General features: G+C 52.6%; 6 protein-coding genes across 6 annotated transcripts; 4 read left to right on the top strand and 2 right to left on the bottom strand.

Annotated features, from left to right (window-relative positions):
- Positions 1 to 3,723: 3,723 nt before the first annotated feature.
- Positions 3,724 to 4,903, top strand: QBC33DRAFT_551870 (S-adenosyl-L-methionine-dependent methyltransferase). Its single transcript, XM_060429239.1, has one exon. The coding sequence runs from the start codon at positions 3,816 to 3,818 to the stop codon at positions 4,710 to 4,712; it is 897 nt and encodes a 298-aa protein (XP_060278633.1). The 5' UTR covers positions 3,724 to 3,815; the 3' UTR covers positions 4,713 to 4,903.
- Positions 4,904 to 6,542: 1,639 nt separating this feature from the next.
- On the top strand, positions 6,543 to 8,441 carry QBC33DRAFT_574183 (phytoene dehydrogenase). Its single transcript, XM_060430739.1, has one exon. It carries the CDS (start codon positions 6,652 to 6,654, stop codon positions 8,278 to 8,280), a length of 1,629 nt encoding a protein of 542 aa, XP_060278634.1. The 5' UTR covers positions 6,543 to 6,651; the 3' UTR covers positions 8,281 to 8,441.
- A 104-nt stretch (positions 8,442 to 8,545) lies between these two features.
- QBC33DRAFT_501064 (cytochrome P450) lies at positions 8,546 to 10,160 on the bottom strand (the record flags this gene model as incomplete). The annotated part of the gene is made up of 1 exon (XM_060425696.1): positions 8,546 to 10,160. The coding sequence occupies exon 1, from the start codon at positions 10,112 to 10,114 to the stop codon at positions 8,546 to 8,548; it is 1,569 nt and encodes a 522-aa protein (XP_060278635.1). The 5' UTR covers positions 10,115 to 10,160.
- Positions 10,161 to 10,793: 633 nt separating this feature from the next.
- QBC33DRAFT_601515 (uncharacterized protein) lies at positions 10,794 to 12,988 on the top strand (the record flags this gene model as incomplete). The annotated part of the gene is made up of 3 exons (XM_060432110.1): positions 10,794 to 11,072; positions 11,150 to 12,802; positions 12,932 to 12,988. Exons 1-3 carry the CDS (start codon positions 10,836 to 10,838, stop codon positions 12,986 to 12,988), a joined length of 1,947 nt encoding a protein of 648 aa, XP_060278636.1. The 5' UTR covers positions 10,794 to 10,835.
- Positions 12,989 to 13,144: 156 nt separating this feature from the next.
- On the bottom strand, positions 13,145 to 15,657 carry QBC33DRAFT_601518 (uncharacterized protein; the record flags this gene model as incomplete). Its single annotated transcript, XM_060432111.1, has 8 exons — positions 13,145 to 13,283; positions 13,337 to 13,471; positions 13,529 to 13,557; positions 13,630 to 15,193; positions 15,265 to 15,361; positions 15,427 to 15,437; positions 15,519 to 15,532; positions 15,598 to 15,657. 8 exons carry the CDS (start codon positions 15,655 to 15,657, stop codon positions 13,169 to 13,171), a joined length of 2,025 nt encoding a protein of 674 aa, XP_060278637.1. The 3' UTR covers positions 13,145 to 13,168.
- A 1,022-nt stretch (positions 15,658 to 16,679) lies between these two features.
- QBC33DRAFT_614302 (putative ITR1-inositol permease) lies at positions 16,680 to 18,366 on the top strand (the record flags this gene model as incomplete). The annotated part of the gene is made up of 2 exons (XM_060432585.1): positions 16,680 to 17,152; positions 17,253 to 18,366. The coding sequence occupies 2 exons, from the start codon at positions 16,680 to 16,682 to the stop codon at positions 18,364 to 18,366; spliced, it is 1,587 nt and encodes a 528-aa protein (XP_060278638.1).
- Positions 18,367 to 18,798: the final 432 nt, after the last annotated feature.

Raw genomic sequence — 18,798 nt, forward strand, 5'->3', positions numbered from 1 at the left:
TACCTTGCTTTTTAGTAAATGCATATAGCAGCTAGTTTCTATTATCCTATTCCTATGTTTGCTGCATGTAACATAACAACTTGCAGTATATCTTTTTGTAATCTGCCTATGTATTCTTTTTTATCTGCTTGTCAAATGGCTTTTTTTGCTTGACGTGTACTTTCTTTTTGTTAATCTTGAATAATATTGCATGCTTGCGCTGCTTTACTACTGCCTCTCTTGCTTGCTTTATCACCTGCTTTATGCTTTCTTATATCTGCTGCAATATTACCTTGTCTTTGCCAATTGGCTTAACTATGCTGTGCAACTAGGCTGGGTTTAAACCTTTTAAATGCGTTAGCTAACTAATGCAGTCTAACTACTTGTTTGGCTTGGCTTTTTTGTTGCCTGCCTTAATCAACTGCCTTTTTGACTTGAATTGCGCTGTCTAGGTTGCATAGATTTGTGTTAGCTGCTTTTCCAATGTCTTTGCACCTACCTTTGCTACTATTGCTAGCTTGCTGCTTTGGCTAACTTTAAACTACCTGCTTGCTATATGCGACTGGAAAAACTGCTAGCAATGCATGCCTGTTGTCTATAGCACTGCCTACTCCTGTTTTGCCTTTTTTACCACATTGCTGCCCTTGACTTATCTGCTTTTCTATCTATGCTTTTTCCTACAATAATCTCTTATTTACTATTTGCCTTGCGTAACAAACCTGCATTTGTTGCATTGCAATCTGTTAGACTTAGGCAGCGCAATGAATAGGATTAGGTTAACTATTGGTAGCAGGAATTGAAATGTCTGCAACTTATCCTAGTTTTGCACAATACCTTTCAATCTCTTTACTGCCTTTACGACTTTTGCTTGCTGCCTTGCATTTATATAATTATGCTTTTTGCATAAATAGGTCTTGGCTTTACCTGCATAACATTTAACCTTGCATTTCGTGCAAATAATAAATAGGTATTTGGGCAAGCGGTTAAATAGCTCTATAATTTCTTGCTAATCTAACAATGTCTTAATGCTTTAAACTATTCTACTTAACCTTGCAATCTCAACCTCTTTCTACTTTTTTGTTTACTTTTATTATGCTACCTTTGCATTAAATAGCTGCTTTGACTAGTTGTTGGTTTTTAACTCTAGTCTGTTGCAATCTTGCTTTAACCTATCCTAACCCTAACGCTTACAATTCTAATATAGCTCTACCTTTTTGCACCTGCTGCTTGGGAAACTAAAAGTTTTATAGCTAGATTCTTTTCAATTTGCTAATTAAAAGTATACTACTTTTGTTTATTTTGGCTAAGAAAAAGTCTTTAGCAGCTACTTTCCTTTTTTTTACAGCAGCTACCTCTTGTCTTTAATTGTAGGTTTGCAATTTGTATAGCGTTTTCTTTAGATAGCTACTACATAGCTTAGCTGTATTTAGGGGTAGGCTTTGACTAACCTATGCTAGCGCATAGGCTAGGTTACAGGCTACTAAGGCTACTTTAAGCTTTGCCTTTACTGTCTATTTACAGCTAGTAGAAACTATCCTTTCTACTCTACCAAGCCTTACGCATCAATTAAAGTCTAATCTTGTAGCAGGCTAGAGGTAGGTTGACATGACAGAAGAGAAGTAAGCTGCCTTAAAGAATTAAAATCTTTAGTAAAGGCTTATGTGACTTGCAAGGTAGATAACTGCTTAGACTTTCTCTTTTTGTGATTCAGTCTGATTTCCTCTGCTTGCAAGAAGCTTATTGTCTAATTCTTGCTTTCCTAGTTTTTATAGAAGTGGCTTGCCTTTCCTAGATATCTAATTAGAGGCTTTAAGTTTTTTGCAATAGCCTATCCTTACAATTCTAGGTCCTTAACAAATACCAAGATGCTTTTCAAGCTTCTTACGCTAAAGAATATAAACCATAGCAATATTATCACTGCTCTAGCCTAAACGCAGACTTTTGCATTATTACTAATCATAGGTTTTTTCTTTACCGCTTTTTAAACTAGAGAGTCTTTCTTTTTAGGTTTCTCTTTTAGGCAATTCTTTCCTGTCTTAACATTCTAGTGCCTTTTTGCGCATACATTAGCCTTCTTAGCAACCAACTAATCAGTTTGTACTAGCTAGTTTTTAGGCTTTAGGATAGGTTGTCTAGTCTAGGCCTTACTAGCCTTTAGCTTTTCTAATCCTCTTATTATAGCTCTTAGCTTTAATCTTTGTCCTTTCTCTCTTTCTAATCCTAGCACTTGTCTAATTATACTCTCTTTCTCAACATGCTACTCTTTTTAGCCAATTAGGTAACTCTAGGTTTATATCATCTTATCCTGTAATCTTCTAGAAAAGGAAAGGGAAAAGGGAAAAGGGTTTCAACGCTACTTTAGCATAATTAGAAGTCTTCTTTGCTTAACGCTTGGTTGCCTTAGCAACACAGAAAGCTAATTGCTTTGCGAAATAAAAAAGCTACTGCTTCTAGAGCATCTTTGTATTCAGTTTGTGACAAAAGAAAGGAGTGTACTGACTAGGAGCCTTCAAGGTTAAGCAGGTGCCCTAGCTTTTCTTATAGTTGCGCAGTCTAATTAGACTGCAGCCTTCTAGTAGGCTTTTTAAATCAATCCTAGATTGCCCTCCAAATATAAAGAGGAAAGACACAAAACTACCTACCTATCTACCTCTCAACATAGTATACTGCTGCTAAAGCATAGGCCTTAACAGCAGTAGCTACGTGATTAGCTAGCAGGCAGATAGAATCGTGCTTCTTTCTTACCTCTAGCGCATGTGACTAGTCAAGTAACCCTAATCAGCCCCAATACATCTTGCGGTAGTGCCTAAATCTAGTCGTGTAAGTAAGGTAGGAAAACGCTAGCAGCGTAATCTATTGAATTGAAAGCGTAAGGAAGGAATAGAATGCAGTAAATCAAGTATTATTGCGTAGAAAGCTTGGAAATAACTAAGGTGTAAAGAGTGCCGCTTGTAAATCTGTGTAAGTCTGCGTAATTGATGATGATCTTACAATTTGAGGCCCTAATCGCGCTCTTATATGGAAGCGCAGAAAATCTGGTCTAAAGCTGACTTATCCTAGCCTGAAGCAGCCTATGCCTTTTCCATTCACCACGTCAATAGTCTTGCAAGCCTTGACACTATTCATATGCCTTTGATAAATATTAACTTAGGCTTTTAAAGTATAACAACTTTATGTAAAAAGTAACGCGCCTTAGTGTTAATTAGTATACTTTTACACATAAGAAGTAAAGTGCCTTTATATTAATAAGCAACCTACCTTGCATAAAAAGTAAAGCATTTTAGTGCTAATTAGCATATTGCGCTAATTAGCATACTGCGCCGATTAGCATAACTATTAACGCGTAAGAAGTAAGGTGCCTTGGTACAAATTAGCATATTGCGCTGATTAGCAAACTGCGCCACTTGTAGCAAGTTGCGGCAAGGTGTGGCAATGCGGCGCAGCAGTGGGTGTAGCTTTGCAACCTGGCAGTGAGGCGCTTTACTTTCAATTGAATCATCTGTGCCGATTCGCATCAATTGAGGTGTGGCTTTGCAACCTAGCGCCTTCCTCTGTGTGTACAAGCCGACTACCCCGCAATTAGCTAACCATTTGAAGCACGGTGAGTAGGGGCTAATCCCCGCAGCAACTCTGCAGGCTAGTAGTCTCTGCGCTACGTCATTTCTCGGTCATCCAGTCGCATCCGACGGACTTTACTTTGGTTCTAACTCGGAAATAAGATCAAAGCTAGTTAAATCTCACAACTATCATTTTCATTCAATACGATAGAAACACATCAATTATTGACGCAACCAAGGCTGCCCTTTACAAAGACCTTGGCTACCAAGCTCTTGGATATGGCTTGGAGAGCATCAGCAAGAATTATCACCACACCCTTGAGATATAGCCCCTCTCAGCAGGCTCAGCCCTTTCTCCGCTTCTCACAATCCTATTCTTCAACGGAATTAACCATGAAGAAAGACTGGAGTTCAGAGCAATACCTTAAATTCAATGCTGAGCGCACCCGCCCGGCCCGAGACCTTCTCTCACAAGTCCAGTTACACTCCCCAAGACGGGTTGTCGACCTAGGATGCGGACCTGGCAACTCCACCGAAGTGCTTGTAGAGCGCTTTCCAGAGGCCGAAGTCTTAGGGGTGGATTCGTCGCCTGACATGATAGCAAAGGCGAAATCCACGCTCCCGCAACTCGAGTTCCTGCTGCAAGATCTGGTCACATACAAGCCAACCGAGGCCGTGGATTTGTTCTTCTGCAACGCCGTGTTGCAGTGGCTCCCACCTGTTCAGAGAATCAGCATCACGACGACTTTAATCCAGTCACAACCCCCAGGCGGCGTATTCGCATTCCAAGTCCCGGATAACCTAGCCGAGCCATCCCATACCTCGATGAGAGCTGTTGCGGAAAGGGAACCGTTCGCCGGACTCCTCCGCGAGCACCAGCCTGTGCGCAGCCAGATCGAAACGCCACAGCAACTGTACGACCAGCTGGGCCCCTACTGTTCCAGCATCAACGTTTGGCAGACGCGGTACCAGCACGTACTCGACAGTCACGAGGAAATTGCCGAGTGGGTCAAGGGCACTGGGTTGCGGCCGTTTGTTGACCCGCTGCCGGAGCGCGAGAGACGGGCTTTCCTTGATCAGTATCTCGGAGAGCTGAAGGCGGTGTATCCCTTGTCGTCTGATGGTAAGGTGCTGTTCCCGTTTCCGCGCCTCTTTGTTGTTGCAGTGCGAAAATGATTCTCGCTGGGTACGCTGGGTATCGTCTTTGTCTTTTTTGTGGTTCTTTACGCTCGACAGAGCTAGCTAGTGATACTGCTGTTGCCTTTAGCTCCGGCGGAGAAAGCAATTTTGAAATGGCTTTTCAGCTGGAGTGCATCAGGTTTATGTCCATAGTCGATAATCTAGAGCAAAGGTCACCACCCGCAAACGAACTATGTGCGACCAAGACGCAAGGTTAAAAGTTCAGAATGTGATTCCGTGTGATTAATTATCCTGTATTTTGCACCACGATAGTTGCTTTCATAGGCAAGCTCATTAATCGCCACGGGGATCTAGAGACCAAGCGGCAATGATTCATGCAAGTACTAACAATCGGCGCCTCATTAAGCTGGCAAAACAGGAGAATTAAAAATAGGTCGAAAGCACATAAAGACAATGCGCGCAGATGATTAAGCACGCGTCATTGACATGCACCAGATAATGCTTGGTCAACTTTCTTCTAAGCCGCACCAGCTCTGGCTCCTGTCTCTCCCAATGATATTACCTACTCTAGGTTTTGCAAGGAATTACCAATTGCATCTATCAATCACAAACCAGTGACTATCATACAAATACATGCCATAGTAATATCTATCACTAATTTAAGTTTGGAAGCACTGGTTGATAATATTCTCAAATGCATCTTAGCATAATTGCTGAGGCATCCTAGGCCTTTGATACTTAAAGTGGCAGCTGCTACTATTGCGCCTATACTTGCATATCTGCCTCCAATTCCCCTGCCTTACACGCAAGGTGCAGAATGTTAATTTGCATCCACTAAAGCATTTACCGCCATCCCCACAACGATACTGTCTGGCGGCACTCAGTCGAATGGCAGTAGCGTAATAGCAAGTCTGTGATTGTAATATCGTGTATCAATAGCGTCACGGAATGCAGGTATTGCAATTGCGGTAACAAGAGACGATACTAAGTTTAATCAACGGCTAGGTCTTGCCACTATTGGAGATCCTGCGCAGGATCTTCGTTGCAGTCACATGAGTGTCGTCTTCTTCTTCCAAACGCCTTATCGCTACTCCACAGTATCCATATTGTTATTGTCACGCCTTTAATTGTTGCCTTCTCTAGAATTGATTCAGTCGTCGCAGCTCTGATCGCTACCTTCCGTGGAATTATCGTGAGGCTAGCGCAGGGGGTCTTGGAGATTATACCACTTCAATAGCGCAAGGATGTGGCAAAGCACGACTCGTCTCTCTTTGCGTGACTGCGCGTTGAACTATCTTGTGCTCTCATATAAACAAACACCTCCATCTCTCTGTCATTGATGATTTCCATTCAGACCATCTTGTCGACAGAGACGACGCATCCGACAAATTCCTCTGCCGTCGAGATAACAGAGCGCTGGAGGAGACAAAAATTATACGCATACTACAAGGAACAAATAACGAGATGGATCGCTTCCTCAGGCCTGTCCTGTCTCTTTTCATGCTCATCGTCATTGACATTACTAATTGATAAGTACTGGGTTGGTGAAGACGACCCAGGGATTGCAGTTGTCAAGCTGATGAAACTATCTCACTCTACCTGCTTTCTCTCACGCTCAGTGTACCCTCTCATGCTCTCCCCTAGTAAACAAGCTGCTCGCGCAAATGGGACCTAGGAAAATCCATCTGCCAACTGCATAAGCTCGCATTCAATTTGCATCAGTAATTAATATGAAACAAGAGGTGTTCCGGGAGGGGAACCCAGCACACATCTAAGGCTAGCACCCTAGTTAGTAGAGATGGCCGCTTCTAGCCGAAAAGCGAGGCGGGGTCATGAAACCCCCTCAGAAACGTCAAACCTTATAAGGAACTCTTGAAAAAAGAGAACACCTTTGCTAGTTACTAGTCATCCCGACACGATAAATTTGACGAGCATATAGTAATTCACTCTCAGTGAAAAAAGGGAACTTCCGATCATGCCTACTGCTTCGCCATCAATCACTTACGATGTCGTCATCGTCGGCGGCGGCCACAACGGACTTACCGCTGCGGCCTACGTCGCTAAAGCGGGCCGATCAGTTGTCGTACTCGAGCGGCTAGAGTCTACGGGAGGGGCTGCCGTAAGCGCCGTCGCGTTTGACGGGCTCGATGCCCGGCTGTCGCGCTACTCGTACCTGGTCAGTCTTATGCCCAGGAAGATCATCGACGATCTCGGCCTCGACCTCGAGCTCGTGCGTCGGCGCTACTCCTCGTACACGCCAGTCCCAGGACACCCCGACGGCGCAGGACTGCTCATCGACCGTCTCGACGAGGCCGCAACGGGTGCGTCCTTCGAGCGCATCAACGCCGCGCGCGACATTGGCGCATTCCAGTCTTTGTACCGCGATACTACCCGGGTAGCGCAGGCGCTATGGCCGACCGTCACGGAGCCGCTTCTCAAGCGCAGCGAGGCCAAATCCCGGCTCGGGGACGACAAACTCTGGGAGAGCATCTTTGAGCGCCCGATTGGCGAGTTCATCGAGGACCGCCTGTCGGACGACCTCGTGCGCGGGGTTGCCGTCACCGACGCCTTAATCGGAACATTCACTACTGCCCACGACGATGCGCTCCACCAGAACCGCTGCTTCCTATATCATATCATTGGTGGCGGCACTGGCGACTGGGACGTGCCTGTCGGCGGCATGGGCAACGTGACCCGCCAGCTCGCCGACGCGGCACGCGCTGCTGGGGCCTGCATCGTCACCGGGGCCGAGGTGACCTCGATCGAGCCCGACGGGACTGTCTGCTATACGAATGCCGACGGACAGCATACTGTCATCGGTGGCCATGTGCTCGCTAACGTCGCGCCATTTGTGCTCCATCGGCTGCTCGGAAAGTTCGACTCCTACTCCGACTCCGACTCCGACTCCGAGTCCCGGCCCGCACCTATACGACCGGAAGGCAGCCAAGTCAAAGTCAACCTGCTTCTGTCGCGTCTACCCAAGCTCCGCGATAGCTCCATCTCTCCCGAGGCCGCGTTCGGCGGAACTTTTCACATCAACGAGCAGTACAGCCAGCTCGCAAAGGCCTACGATGAAGCGCTGCAGGGTCGGATCCCCGAGGTCCTGCCTTGCGAGATCTACTGCCACTCTCTGACCGATCCGTCTATCCTCGGACATGAGCTCGCAGCATCCGGGGCGCACACCATCACCGTCTTTGGTCTGCATGTCCCCGACCGTCTCATCTCGGCCGACAACAACGACGAGCAGCGCGCGCGCCTCCAGCAGGCCGTCATCGACTCTCTGAACTCGGTCCTCGCCGAGCCCATCGAGGACGTGCTGATGACGGACACCGAGGGCCGTCCCTGCATCGAGACCAAGACAACGCTCGACATTGAGCGAGCGCTCAACATGCCCGGCGGTAACATCTTCCACGGACCGCTGTCGTGGCCCTTTGCCGAGGACGACGCCGCGCTTGACACACCGGCGCAGCGCTGGGGCGTGGCTACCGAGCACGGGGAACGTATTCTGCTCTGCGGCTCTGGTGCGGTGCGTGGCGGTGGGGTGAGCGGTATTGCTGGGCATAATGCTGCTATGGCTGTGCTAGAGGCAACTACTCGGTCTTGAGTTACGATTTGCACGCGAAGTAGGCGGCCTTGCAGCTTTTAGGGGCGTTGGAATATCTTGCTGGAAATGGAACAGCTTAGATACATATTACGTACGAATCTTCCGTTGAGCACCTCACGGCATCCGTGACATTCAAGTTTGTGCCATGGATTCCATCAGCCTAGTTCGATGCACATTTCAATGCTAGACACAATTTACCAACTGTTCTGTTCCAGCATCATTTCCCAAGGGACTCCTCGCCACACCCGAGAAAGTAACCGTGAAACTAACCAAGGTTCCTCCTCCACACCTTCAGAGGCATCGGACCCGGCATGAGATTCAAAGCCTCATATCTCTCCTGCTCCCACTCCGGATATGGTAGTGCAAACTCATACCTATGCACCACGCTGGCCAGAAGAACAGTTTGCTCCAGATAGCTTATATTCCGTCCAATGCACCCCCTCGCCCCCGCGCTGAAGCTGATAAAGTACGGCTGGAGGTCCTTCCCCTTGTCGCCCAGCCACCTCTCGGGCACGTACGCCTCGGCGTCGTCAAACACGGCGGGATCCCGGTGCGCCACGTACGCCGATATGGACACGGTCGTATTCCCCGGGATGAAGTCCCCCAGGATCACGGCCCCCTCGGGCGGCGTCTTCCGCGGCAGCCCAAACGTCGTCGGCGGCGACACGCGCAGCGACTCGTCCAGGCAGGCCCGCAGGTACGGCAGGTGCTTGACCTTGTCGTAGGGGGCGACGGTCTCGGCGGGGTCCAGGGCGGCATCGACCTCGGCGCGCAGGCGGGCCATGCACGTCGGGTTCTTGAGGAGCCAATACATGACGTTGTTCATGGCGATGGCCGTCGTGTCAGAGCCGGCGTTCATCATGATAGACACCTCGGCCACGATCTCGCCCCATTCCAGGCCGTGCGGGTTGCCGTCGCGGTCCTCCATCAGGCACTGGAAGAAGTCGGACAGCTTCTCGCCAGCCTCGTAGCGCCGGAGGCGGTTAGTAGCGCGGCGGTAGACGAGGTCGTTCCAGCCGTTGTTGAGGTCCCAGAAGCGCCGGAAGGTCGGCGACAGCAGGCTACTCAGCCTCTTGTTGAAGTTGTACCACTCCCCGGTCCACACAATCACCGACTGGGCCTTTGCAGTCGCGTGCAGGCAGGCGCGGTGGTTGGCTTTGTACACGGTGCCGTCCATTCGCTCGGCCTCGGCCAGATCGTGCCCCTGGTCCAGGAAGCCGAGGCGCTCACTGAGGCCAATGTCTGCGATGGCGTCCAGCGTGAAGAAATTGGTCCAGGCTCGGTAGTCGAAGGTTGTTGTCGGGTCGGCCGAGTCCGGACCGGCAGAGCCGTCAAGGGGGGGTGGTTTAATACAGGCGCGGTCGGCAGCGCGGATGAATCGCTCCGTCTTGTCTGCCACCTTGTATTCCCAGTTCTCGAGATTCTTGAGCGCGTATGCGGCGGAGAGGATCTTGCGCTTGCGGGCATGCTCGGCCCTGTCCACCACGTCGGCGAGATGGAAATGGGTCCCGGACAGGGTCTCGTATAACTCGCCCTTCAGGCATTTCGTTCCATGGCCGTAGATGTCCTTGATGGCGCCGACGGTGCCGTATGAGAGCGAATTCGGCCCCGTGCGAATGACAGGGTGGAGCTTGTGTATTTCGAACAGTGTCTTGGACCGAAACCCTTTCAGTGCCTCTCGGACGAAGACAAGATTCGTGATGCCAGCGAGAGGATGAAGGCAGGGATACCGCCGTAGGCCTTTGGGGTCGCGAAAATAGTCGACAACGGGAATAAGGACCAAGTATGTGACAAGAAAAGCAGTAGTTGCGAGGATTACAAGTAGCGCATACATGTTGGACTGTACGGCTTGTGAGAGAGGAAAATATGCCGCACTTGATGTTCAATTGCTGATGGAAGTGAAATCGCTGGGAGAAAGCCGCCTATTAATTAGATAAGGGGGTCCCGGGAGGGGCGGAGTTGGAGGATAAAAAAGGAACATGCATGGGAGCCAGTTAACCAATTAGTAAGTACTTGCGAAACAAATGAAGTAAATGGAAGAGAGAGCGAGAGGGCATGCAACTCCGCTGCTCTCAGATAGTTGCCATCAATGACTGAAAATTGACATTTCAAGTTGACATATTAGGCAGGAAGTACAGGATTCCCGTATTTAGTTAGATGCTTAGCTAGGGCAACATGAAAGTCTTAGGTGGGTAAAAATTCCAAGATCCAGGGCCCGCGATCGTGCTCGATTAGGCAAGTTTCCCCTTTCGGCCCTCACTCCTATTGGTGGACTGAAGTGGGTAATATTCGCCGCCTAGAATGCGCTGGGCGGGGTTCCTGACGACCAACTCTACACTAGTCGATATTTGGCGCCATGCAACTTGCCTAGTCTAGATGCATCACGACAATGGATCTGCGTCTTCATTCTCGTTGTGGCCTCAGGCAGGCAATCCGCTCCAACTCAGCCATATGAAGTATGAAGGCACGCAAGACCCGGGTTCCTGGGCGACGCAAGGTTGAATGGATCATGAGGTGAGAAAGCGTTTCCGATACCACAGCTTAATAATTATCTCATGTCTCGGATGGACGTCTCAGAGCTTGCACGCCTCGCGGCCCCGGCCTCGATGGCCGATGTTGTTGCCCTCGCCGCAGTGGGACTGGGTTTGGCAACTCACTTGCTCAGAGGCATTGCTTGGGACAAACCCGACCCGTACCATGGAGTCTGGTTCGAGCGGCCGCAGCTGCGAGATGCCGGGGCTGCTCCCCGTCAAAAAGCAACGCGGAACATCGCGCAAAGGCTCGCTGAATTTGTACGCTATTCCCTACTCGGAGCATTTGTCCTCCTCAGCACCTCTTTCCCCTTCCCCGCTAACTTTGTACCCCGCAGAACAAGGACATCGTCATCTTCTGGGGCTCGCAGTCCGGCACGGCAGAGGCGTTCGCCAACAGGTTGGCTCGCGAGTGCCACTTACGCTTCGGCCAGGCCGTCCTGACGGCCGACCTGTCTGATTACGACGTCGACACGATTACGCTTATCCCGGAGTCGAAGCTGGCCATATTTATGCTTTCAACCTTTGGGGAGGGCGACCCGAGCGACAACGCTACTGCCCTGTGGGAATGGCTGCGGAACGATGCCTCGGAAGTGCGCCTGCAGAACCTGCGATACGTCGCGTTTGGCCTCGGCAATAGCAACTACAAGCACTACAACCGAGTCGTGGACGTTGTTGTTGAGGCACTCGATAACGCTGGGGCCCGTCGGCTGATGCCCATAGGCAGGGCGGATGACGCGAATGGCGGCACAGAGGAGGCTTTCATTGCCTGGAAAGACGAGCTCCATTCCTTCCTCGTGGAGAAGCTCGGATTCCAACAGCGTCGCGTCCCATACGAGCCGAGTTTTGCAGTTGTCGAGGACACCTCGCTTTCGCCAATTGATCTACACCATGGCGAACCCGTCAGTCGGCGAAGTGGGATCGCCAAGGCTAGAAACGCATATTCGCCTGTTAAATCCTTGGCCATACAGGAGGTTCGCCACATTGGTGATTCCTCCGAGGCTAGCTGCCTTCACATAGAGCTGGACCTGGTTGAACACCCAGAGCTGCGCTACCAGACCGGCGATCACCTTGCCATCTATCCAATCAACCCGGACGAGGAAATGCAGCTCATCATGGAAGCCGTCGGAATCAGAGCGCGAGCAGATACGCCGCTGCTGATCACTCCCTTGGAGGAGGCAACAAAGGCCACAATCCCCAGTCCGACAACCGCTTTGGCTCTCTTCCGGCATTACCTCGAGATCTGCGCCCCTGTGTCTCGGGATACCATCCGTGAGTTGGCGAACTTCGCGCCCTCCCAAAAGGCCAAGGACTTCCTGAAGTCGCTTGGGGAGGACAAGGAAGCGTATGCATCCTACACTGCCAAAACCCACGTCACCATCGGCCGCCTGCTTTCGCTCGCGGCTCCCAACATAGTCTGGAAGGACCTACCACTCTCCTACCTCGTCGAAACCATCCCGCCCCTCCAGCCACGCTACTACTCCGTGTCATCCTCGAGTTCCGCCACCCCGCGCCGAGCCTCCCTCACCGTCGCCGTAGACAAGACCCAGCTACCCGGCGACCCGTCCAAGGAAATCCCCGGTCTGACGACTCACTACCTCCTCGCCCTCGCCGATTCCATCAACGGCACCACCACCACAAGACAATCCCTGCCCTCCGCCGACAGCCATCGAGTCTTCGCCCACATCCGCAGATCACCCTTCAAGCTCCCATCGCTAGCCAGCAAACCCGTCATCATGATAGCCGCGGGCACGGGCATCGCGCCCTTCCGCGCCTTCGTGCAGGAGCGAGCACGCCTCCGGGCAGTTTCGGGCAAGCCCGTCGGCCGCATGGTGCTGTTCTTCGGGTGTCGCCGCCCCGACGACGGATACCTATACCGCGAGGAGCTGGCGCGCGCGGCGGAGGATGGGATGTTGGAGGTTGTCGTGGCGTTTTCGCGGTCGGGGAGGGGGATGTATGTGCAGGACTGCGTGGCGGAGAAGGGGGAGGAGGTGTGTGGGTTGCTTGGGGAGGGGGCAAATATGTATATTTGCGGGCGGGCGGCGATGGCGAGGGAGGTTGGGAGGGTGGTAGAAGGGTTGATGGGGCGGGTGAATGGGTGGAGTGATGAGGAGGTGCAGAGTTGGAGCCAGTTTGCTAAGAAGCGGAATCAGTGGCTAGAGGATGTCTGGGGATAGGATTCGGTAAACCTGCTAGGACGTCAATTTATCGAATCGTTTTCTTGTTCGCGAGGGGCATTTACAATGTTGTCACGGTGCCCAACAGGTCATACATTGATAAGGAGGTTTTAGGTTGATAATACCGAATTTCAGTCTAATAAATTCCGAGACCTAGGGTTACTTTCTTGTTCCACTTTTTCAACGCTCTACTTGCGACGACGTCGACGCCTGCGATCTGGTGTTCAGCATGTCCGCGATAGACATGCCGGAATGGCTTTCTTCCCAACCCCAAGCCTCCCGCAATCCTACCTGCCTTTGTCATAGGTTAGCCCACCATATCTTCGCACGAGGCGAAGCAGATCTTACGCAGAGCGAGTGGGCCAGCCCATCTGTTTGTCCGTCTTCTCGAGAATCCCGCACAAGGCTTCTTGCTCATGTCGTTCTGTGAAGCGATCGCCTGCCATGGTTATGGCTATGCATGCATTGCTGCCGGATGCCGCCCTATATCAGTAAAAGCACACTCCGCAAGAGTCAAATAAGTGTGCGCGGTAGACTAACACGTAAGCCGGAGCGGTGCGAGGGTTAGACTGTCAACGAAACCCCTGACATGTCAGCACAGTTATCAACCTGCGGTGGGAATGGAGGGGGGGGATCTGGACCTCAGCGATCCCACAGATGACGCGGACCGTCTTCTTGATTTCGTCGTTCATCGTTCTGAACGCCGAGACTTGCCCGGGCCCGAGTTTAGGTATCTCTGGGTTGTGGGCTATGAGGAGGATCCGAGCGAGATGATAATGCTGGAGACCAGTCACCACAGCATCGCTGAGATAGATCTCAGTCGGGAAAATACCATTCGATTCTGGTTCGCTGGCCCATGTGGGCTGGAAGTACCAAGGCTTTTCTCTCCACCATCGATCCTGGTACTCCCGCAGCTCCTTCCAGGCACCGACGCTCCATTCCTCGGAGCCGTAGCAATACCGCAGGCAGTTGGCACAGTGGATGATGATACCGTTCGCGAAGCCGGAGCCATTGTCGTCGGGCTGGATGAGCTTTCCAATGTCCCTGAGCACAAAGTTGGCATGCACGGGGCGCGAGTGCACGAACGCCATGTAGATCTCCTGCCGGAGGGCGACCCAGAACGCGGCCAGGCGCAGCCCGCTGAAGTCGCTCAGCGTCTTCTCCTGGGCCGCCAGGAACACGCGCGTGCCCATGAGGTGGAACTCGGGGCCGGGCGGGGCGACGGGCACGTCCAGCTCCTCGGTGTAGCGAAGGAGAACGATCGCCGTGAGCAGGTTCTCGTCCACGACAGCCGCCGAGCTGGAGAGCGCGGGAATCAGGAGCCGGAGGCAGTCTTGGTGGTACCGGTCCACGACGAGGCCGTCGAAGTCGCCGATCCTGCTCAGGCGCTTAGCCGAGGCTGCTAGCATGGCGTGGAGGAGCAGCGGGCAGGTGGCTGCGCGCTGCGGCACAACCGTGGCAAAGTGTCGCCGGTCTTGGTCGCATAGATCGAGGAGTGGCGCCACGTTTTCGACGTAGTACCGGAGTAGAAACGCCTGTTGGTAGTCCTGGAGTGGCCACTGCGGCGTGTCGAGGTAGATTGATGATCCCGGTCGGTCCGCAGCATGGCGAGGGCTTGTTGCTAACCCGTCGCTATGCAGTTGGATAAAGCTATCTTCGCATGGGAGGCCGAAAAGCACATCCTGGCCTTGCAGAGCTTGGTCTAGCCCTAACCCAAAAGTGTTTGCCGTATCGACACTTCCTGGGCTGAAAATCAGATTGAGCGGTTGCTCCGGCAAGGACGATACATCAGTCCCGGGAGAGGACAGAGCGGCCCCGGAAGTCGAGTCCGGGCTCAAGGCTATCGCATCGCCTAGCTGTCCCACCACCACACTCCTGTCTTCAGTCGTGGGAGCGTTGTCCGGGCCTGATGAAGCAAGCTGTGATGTCTGAGAAGGTGCAGATGGAGAGGGGGACGTGTCGACAGCGGTGCATGAACGTGGGGACGGCAGCTGCCTCCTTGGATAGGCGCTAATACTGACTGTGGCGTTGTCCTCGCCATCACCTGCAGTAGCAAAGCTGCCGGCCCCGGAATCGTTGATGTTGTTAACAATCACCTGCGTCTCGTCGACAAAACTCAAGCTTCGGCTAACCTCCACCCACGGCTGGTTGCGCGCAAAGGTATAGTCTCGCCTAGCGGATTCTGACGCCCTTCTCGGTCGAACGCTGTGACACCACGACGCGACTTTAGCACACGCACTCGACTCGAGTCGGGTAACCTAGGATCGAGGACCAACCTCGGGTTCAGCGTGTGCCGGAAGCGCACGCTATGGCCCCGCACGCACTCAATGCCACCCCTGCGACAGCTAGAACACGACGGTCGGCGGTTATCGCCTAGTTTCGTCAATATTGGATGGTGATCAATCGGCCCGTTCGGGGAGCCACTGCCTGGAACTCACATTTCTGGTGCCTGGCACGATATCAAGTCAGACGACGATGGAATCTGCGCCCCTCTCGTAGAGGTGTCATGGACGTGGACTCGTGGACTTACCTTGCTTTGCAAGCCTAGTGTGTAGCTGTCAGGCCAAAGTTGCTTCATTCGGAAGGGGGAATGGGGACTGGAAACCCACGTTGCAAGGGTTAAAAGGTCTCTGGATTGGTAAGCCCGCGCTGGCGGACGCCTCCTGCATAGCATAGCACCTCTTACGGTTTCATGTAACAAGAGACCGATTGATCTGGTAGCAGTCCGGGAACCGACTGCGATGATGGCTGGGGGTGGAGCCACTATGGGGATGATGAAGCGAGTGACAATAACGGCGGCGGCGACGATTACCTATCTGGCATCAGGTAAAATGAGCAAGAAGCGGGATTTTATTTTAAAGGCGATCAAGAACGGAAAGTCCATGAAAATTGCCTGACGGGGGAGATTGCCGCCTTCAAGCTTGGAAGATAAGGTCGGCCGGGCCATCGGCAATTGCCCCAGTCCCCGCATCATGCAGATCACCACCCCCTCACTTGCCCCCTGCACGCTAGCATAGGCGATGGGAAATAGGGACCCACCCAAACGGTTGTAAAAAAAATCCCTCGCACGAGTTACCTTACTGACTAGTAGATTAAAAGTATTCAATAATAATTTCTAGTGGCCTTCTCTATATGGTTATTAAGGAGTGACCTGGTTGGGTTAGTACGCTGGGTAACTTTTGCGAGGCTTTTTGGTACCACCGCTTGCCGCCGTGCCCAATCCCCGCATCCGACCCGAACTCGTTCCGGGGAAGTCTGGGGTAACGTGAATCCACTGCCATGTCGGATCCGGTCGACCTTTCCACATCCGGTTTAGAAGGGCTTAGTGCCGAGGAATCCCCCCCCCTTCCCCGTGAAAAGCATTATCCCCCTCGCTGCCATTGGCTGTTACAGGCTTGGATCCTCTTTGCGGCCTTCCATCCCCTTGCCATTCTCAATTGGAATCATCCCACATTCCTTAACCCTTGGGTGCCTCCAGACAACTATCACGGACAACGTCATCTCAGGGTCGTGGTCGGATTCTATCTATAATGCGCATATCTCCCCCGGGGAAATGCCGCCTGCCACGTTTCTCACAGCCGCTCAGTCGTCGACTTCATTTTCACTTCACCCCTACCTTATCCACCACAGAAAGAGATATCAAGCTTGACTTTAGCTCATCGCAGCGAGTCTAGCCCAGGTCCAGCATACAATGGCTGTGGACGATCTAAAGAGCGAATCTCGACACCTCGAGAATTCCCTCAGCAATGCTTCCCTCGACCAGCAAACAGTGCTCGAAGACTTGGATGCAATCGAGCAGACCAAGACGGGAAAGTTTCCGTGGCTGATCTCGGCCACCGCAGCCATCGGCGGTATGCTCTTCGGCTACGACACGGGCATCATCTCGGCGGTCCTGATCTACATCGACGATGACCTCGGCCACATGCTGAGCTCGTCCGAGAAGGAGCTCATCACGTCCATCACCTCGGGCGCGGCCTTCTTCGGAGCCATCTTTGCCGGCGCCACCGCCGACCGCTACGGACGCAAGATCGCCATCTACGTGGGCTGCGTGCTCTTCACCGTCGGCGCGATCCTGCAGGCCGCCGCCTTCTCCCTAGCGCAGATGACGGTCGGTCGCCTCGTCGTCGGCTTCGGCGTCGGGTCCGCTGCCATGATTGTTCCCATGTAAGCACAAGACCGACCATGATCCCCCACCGACGCTACGCTGCACACGTCGTTTATTTTGACAAGAGTGCTTGCTGACCTGCCACTCACTCAATCACAGGTACATTGCCGAGGTGTCACCGGCCAAGTACCGCGGCCGCATGATCGGTCTCGACAATATGTCTATCACGGGCGGCCAGCTCCTGAGCTACGGTATCGGGGCCGCGTTCGCCTACGTGCCCGGGGGGTGGAGGTACATGGTGGGCGGCGGCGCTCTCCCCGCGCTGCTCCTCGCGGCGCTGCTCCCCTTCTGCCCCGAGTCCCCGCGGCAGCTGATCTACCACAACCGGCCCGACGAGGCGGCCGCGGTGATCCGGCGCATCTTCCCGCACGGCACGGAGCAGCAGGTCGCCGGCAAGGTGGCGCACATGACCATGCACGTCGAGGACGCCAAGAACACGAACCGCGGCAAGTCGCAGTGGTGGGTGCTCAAGCAGCTGTACGTCGTCCCGGCAAACCTGCGGGCCCTCCTGTCGGCCTGCGGCCTGATGGCCATCTCCCAGCTCGGCGGCTTCAACTCGCTCATGTACTACTCGCCGACGCTCTTCGCGCTCGTGGGCTTCTCCAACCCCGTCGCTGTCGGTACCGTCATTGCGGGGGCAAACTTCCTCTTCACCTGGGTCAACCTCATGCTCGTCGACCGGCTCGGGCGCAGGCGCATCCTCCTGTGCACCGTGCCGTTCATGGCGCTGTTCCTCGTCATCGCGGCCATCGCGTTCCACTGGATTCCCGTGCAGCACGACCTGTCGCTGCAGCAGGGCGCCAAGATCGGGTGGCCGGCCATCCTGGTGCTGGTCAGCATGGTCGTGTACGTGGCCTCCTACTCGTCGGGCATCGGCAACACGGCGTGGCTTAGCAGCGAATTCTTCCCCATGGAGGTGCGCGCCATGGGCACCATGATGCTCACCATGACGTGCTGGGGCTCCAACGTTATTGTTGCGTCGACGTTCTTGACTCAGATGGAGAACACGACCCCGTCGGGCGCATTTGGCTTCTACGCGGCTATCTGCGCCTTTGGCTGGGTGGCCATATACTTGTGTTACCCTGAGGTCAAGGGCATGACGTTGGAGGACATCCGGGAGGTGTTCAACCACGGGTTTGGTGTTAAAAAGGCCAGGGAGATTCAGAGGCGGAGGAAGGAAGTCGCTGTGCACTACGCTGTCGACAAAGTGTGAAGTTGGCTACGGGGCAAGGGTGTTTCAGTATTTCAGTGCGTGGTAGCTCTGTGGAGTGTGAGTGTGCGAGTGTTATTAGATATGTAGATGGAACTAGGTGTTGTAAACATCCCTGTGGAATTATTTCGTCAATCCATTTATCTACCATATGGTGCACTGGCTTCTCCAACAGGTGCATGTTCGTGTATATTATTGAGTACATTTCCTTGCATAGTTAATCCGTAGATTGTAAGCTAATCAGGCAACAGCCCCTCACTATCTACATTCCCAAGATTCTACATGCAGTTGATGCAGAGCATGCTTGAGGCATAGGCCCTTAGGACCGCATTCTGAAAACGCCAAACGTCTCACTGTGATACTGTTGGGATATCCTATGGCGAGACTAGAGGCGAAATCGAGGGGGGATGGTATGATAAGCATTAATTACCCGTT

Source organism: Phialemonium atrogriseum, assembly GCF_030411735.1.
Source record: "Phialemonium atrogriseum strain 8032-3 unplaced genomic scaffold QBC33scaffold_41, whole genome shotgun sequence".
Classification (NCBI taxonomy): Eukaryota; Fungi; Ascomycota; class Sordariomycetes; order Cephalothecales; family Cephalothecaceae; genus Phialemonium; species Phialemonium atrogriseum.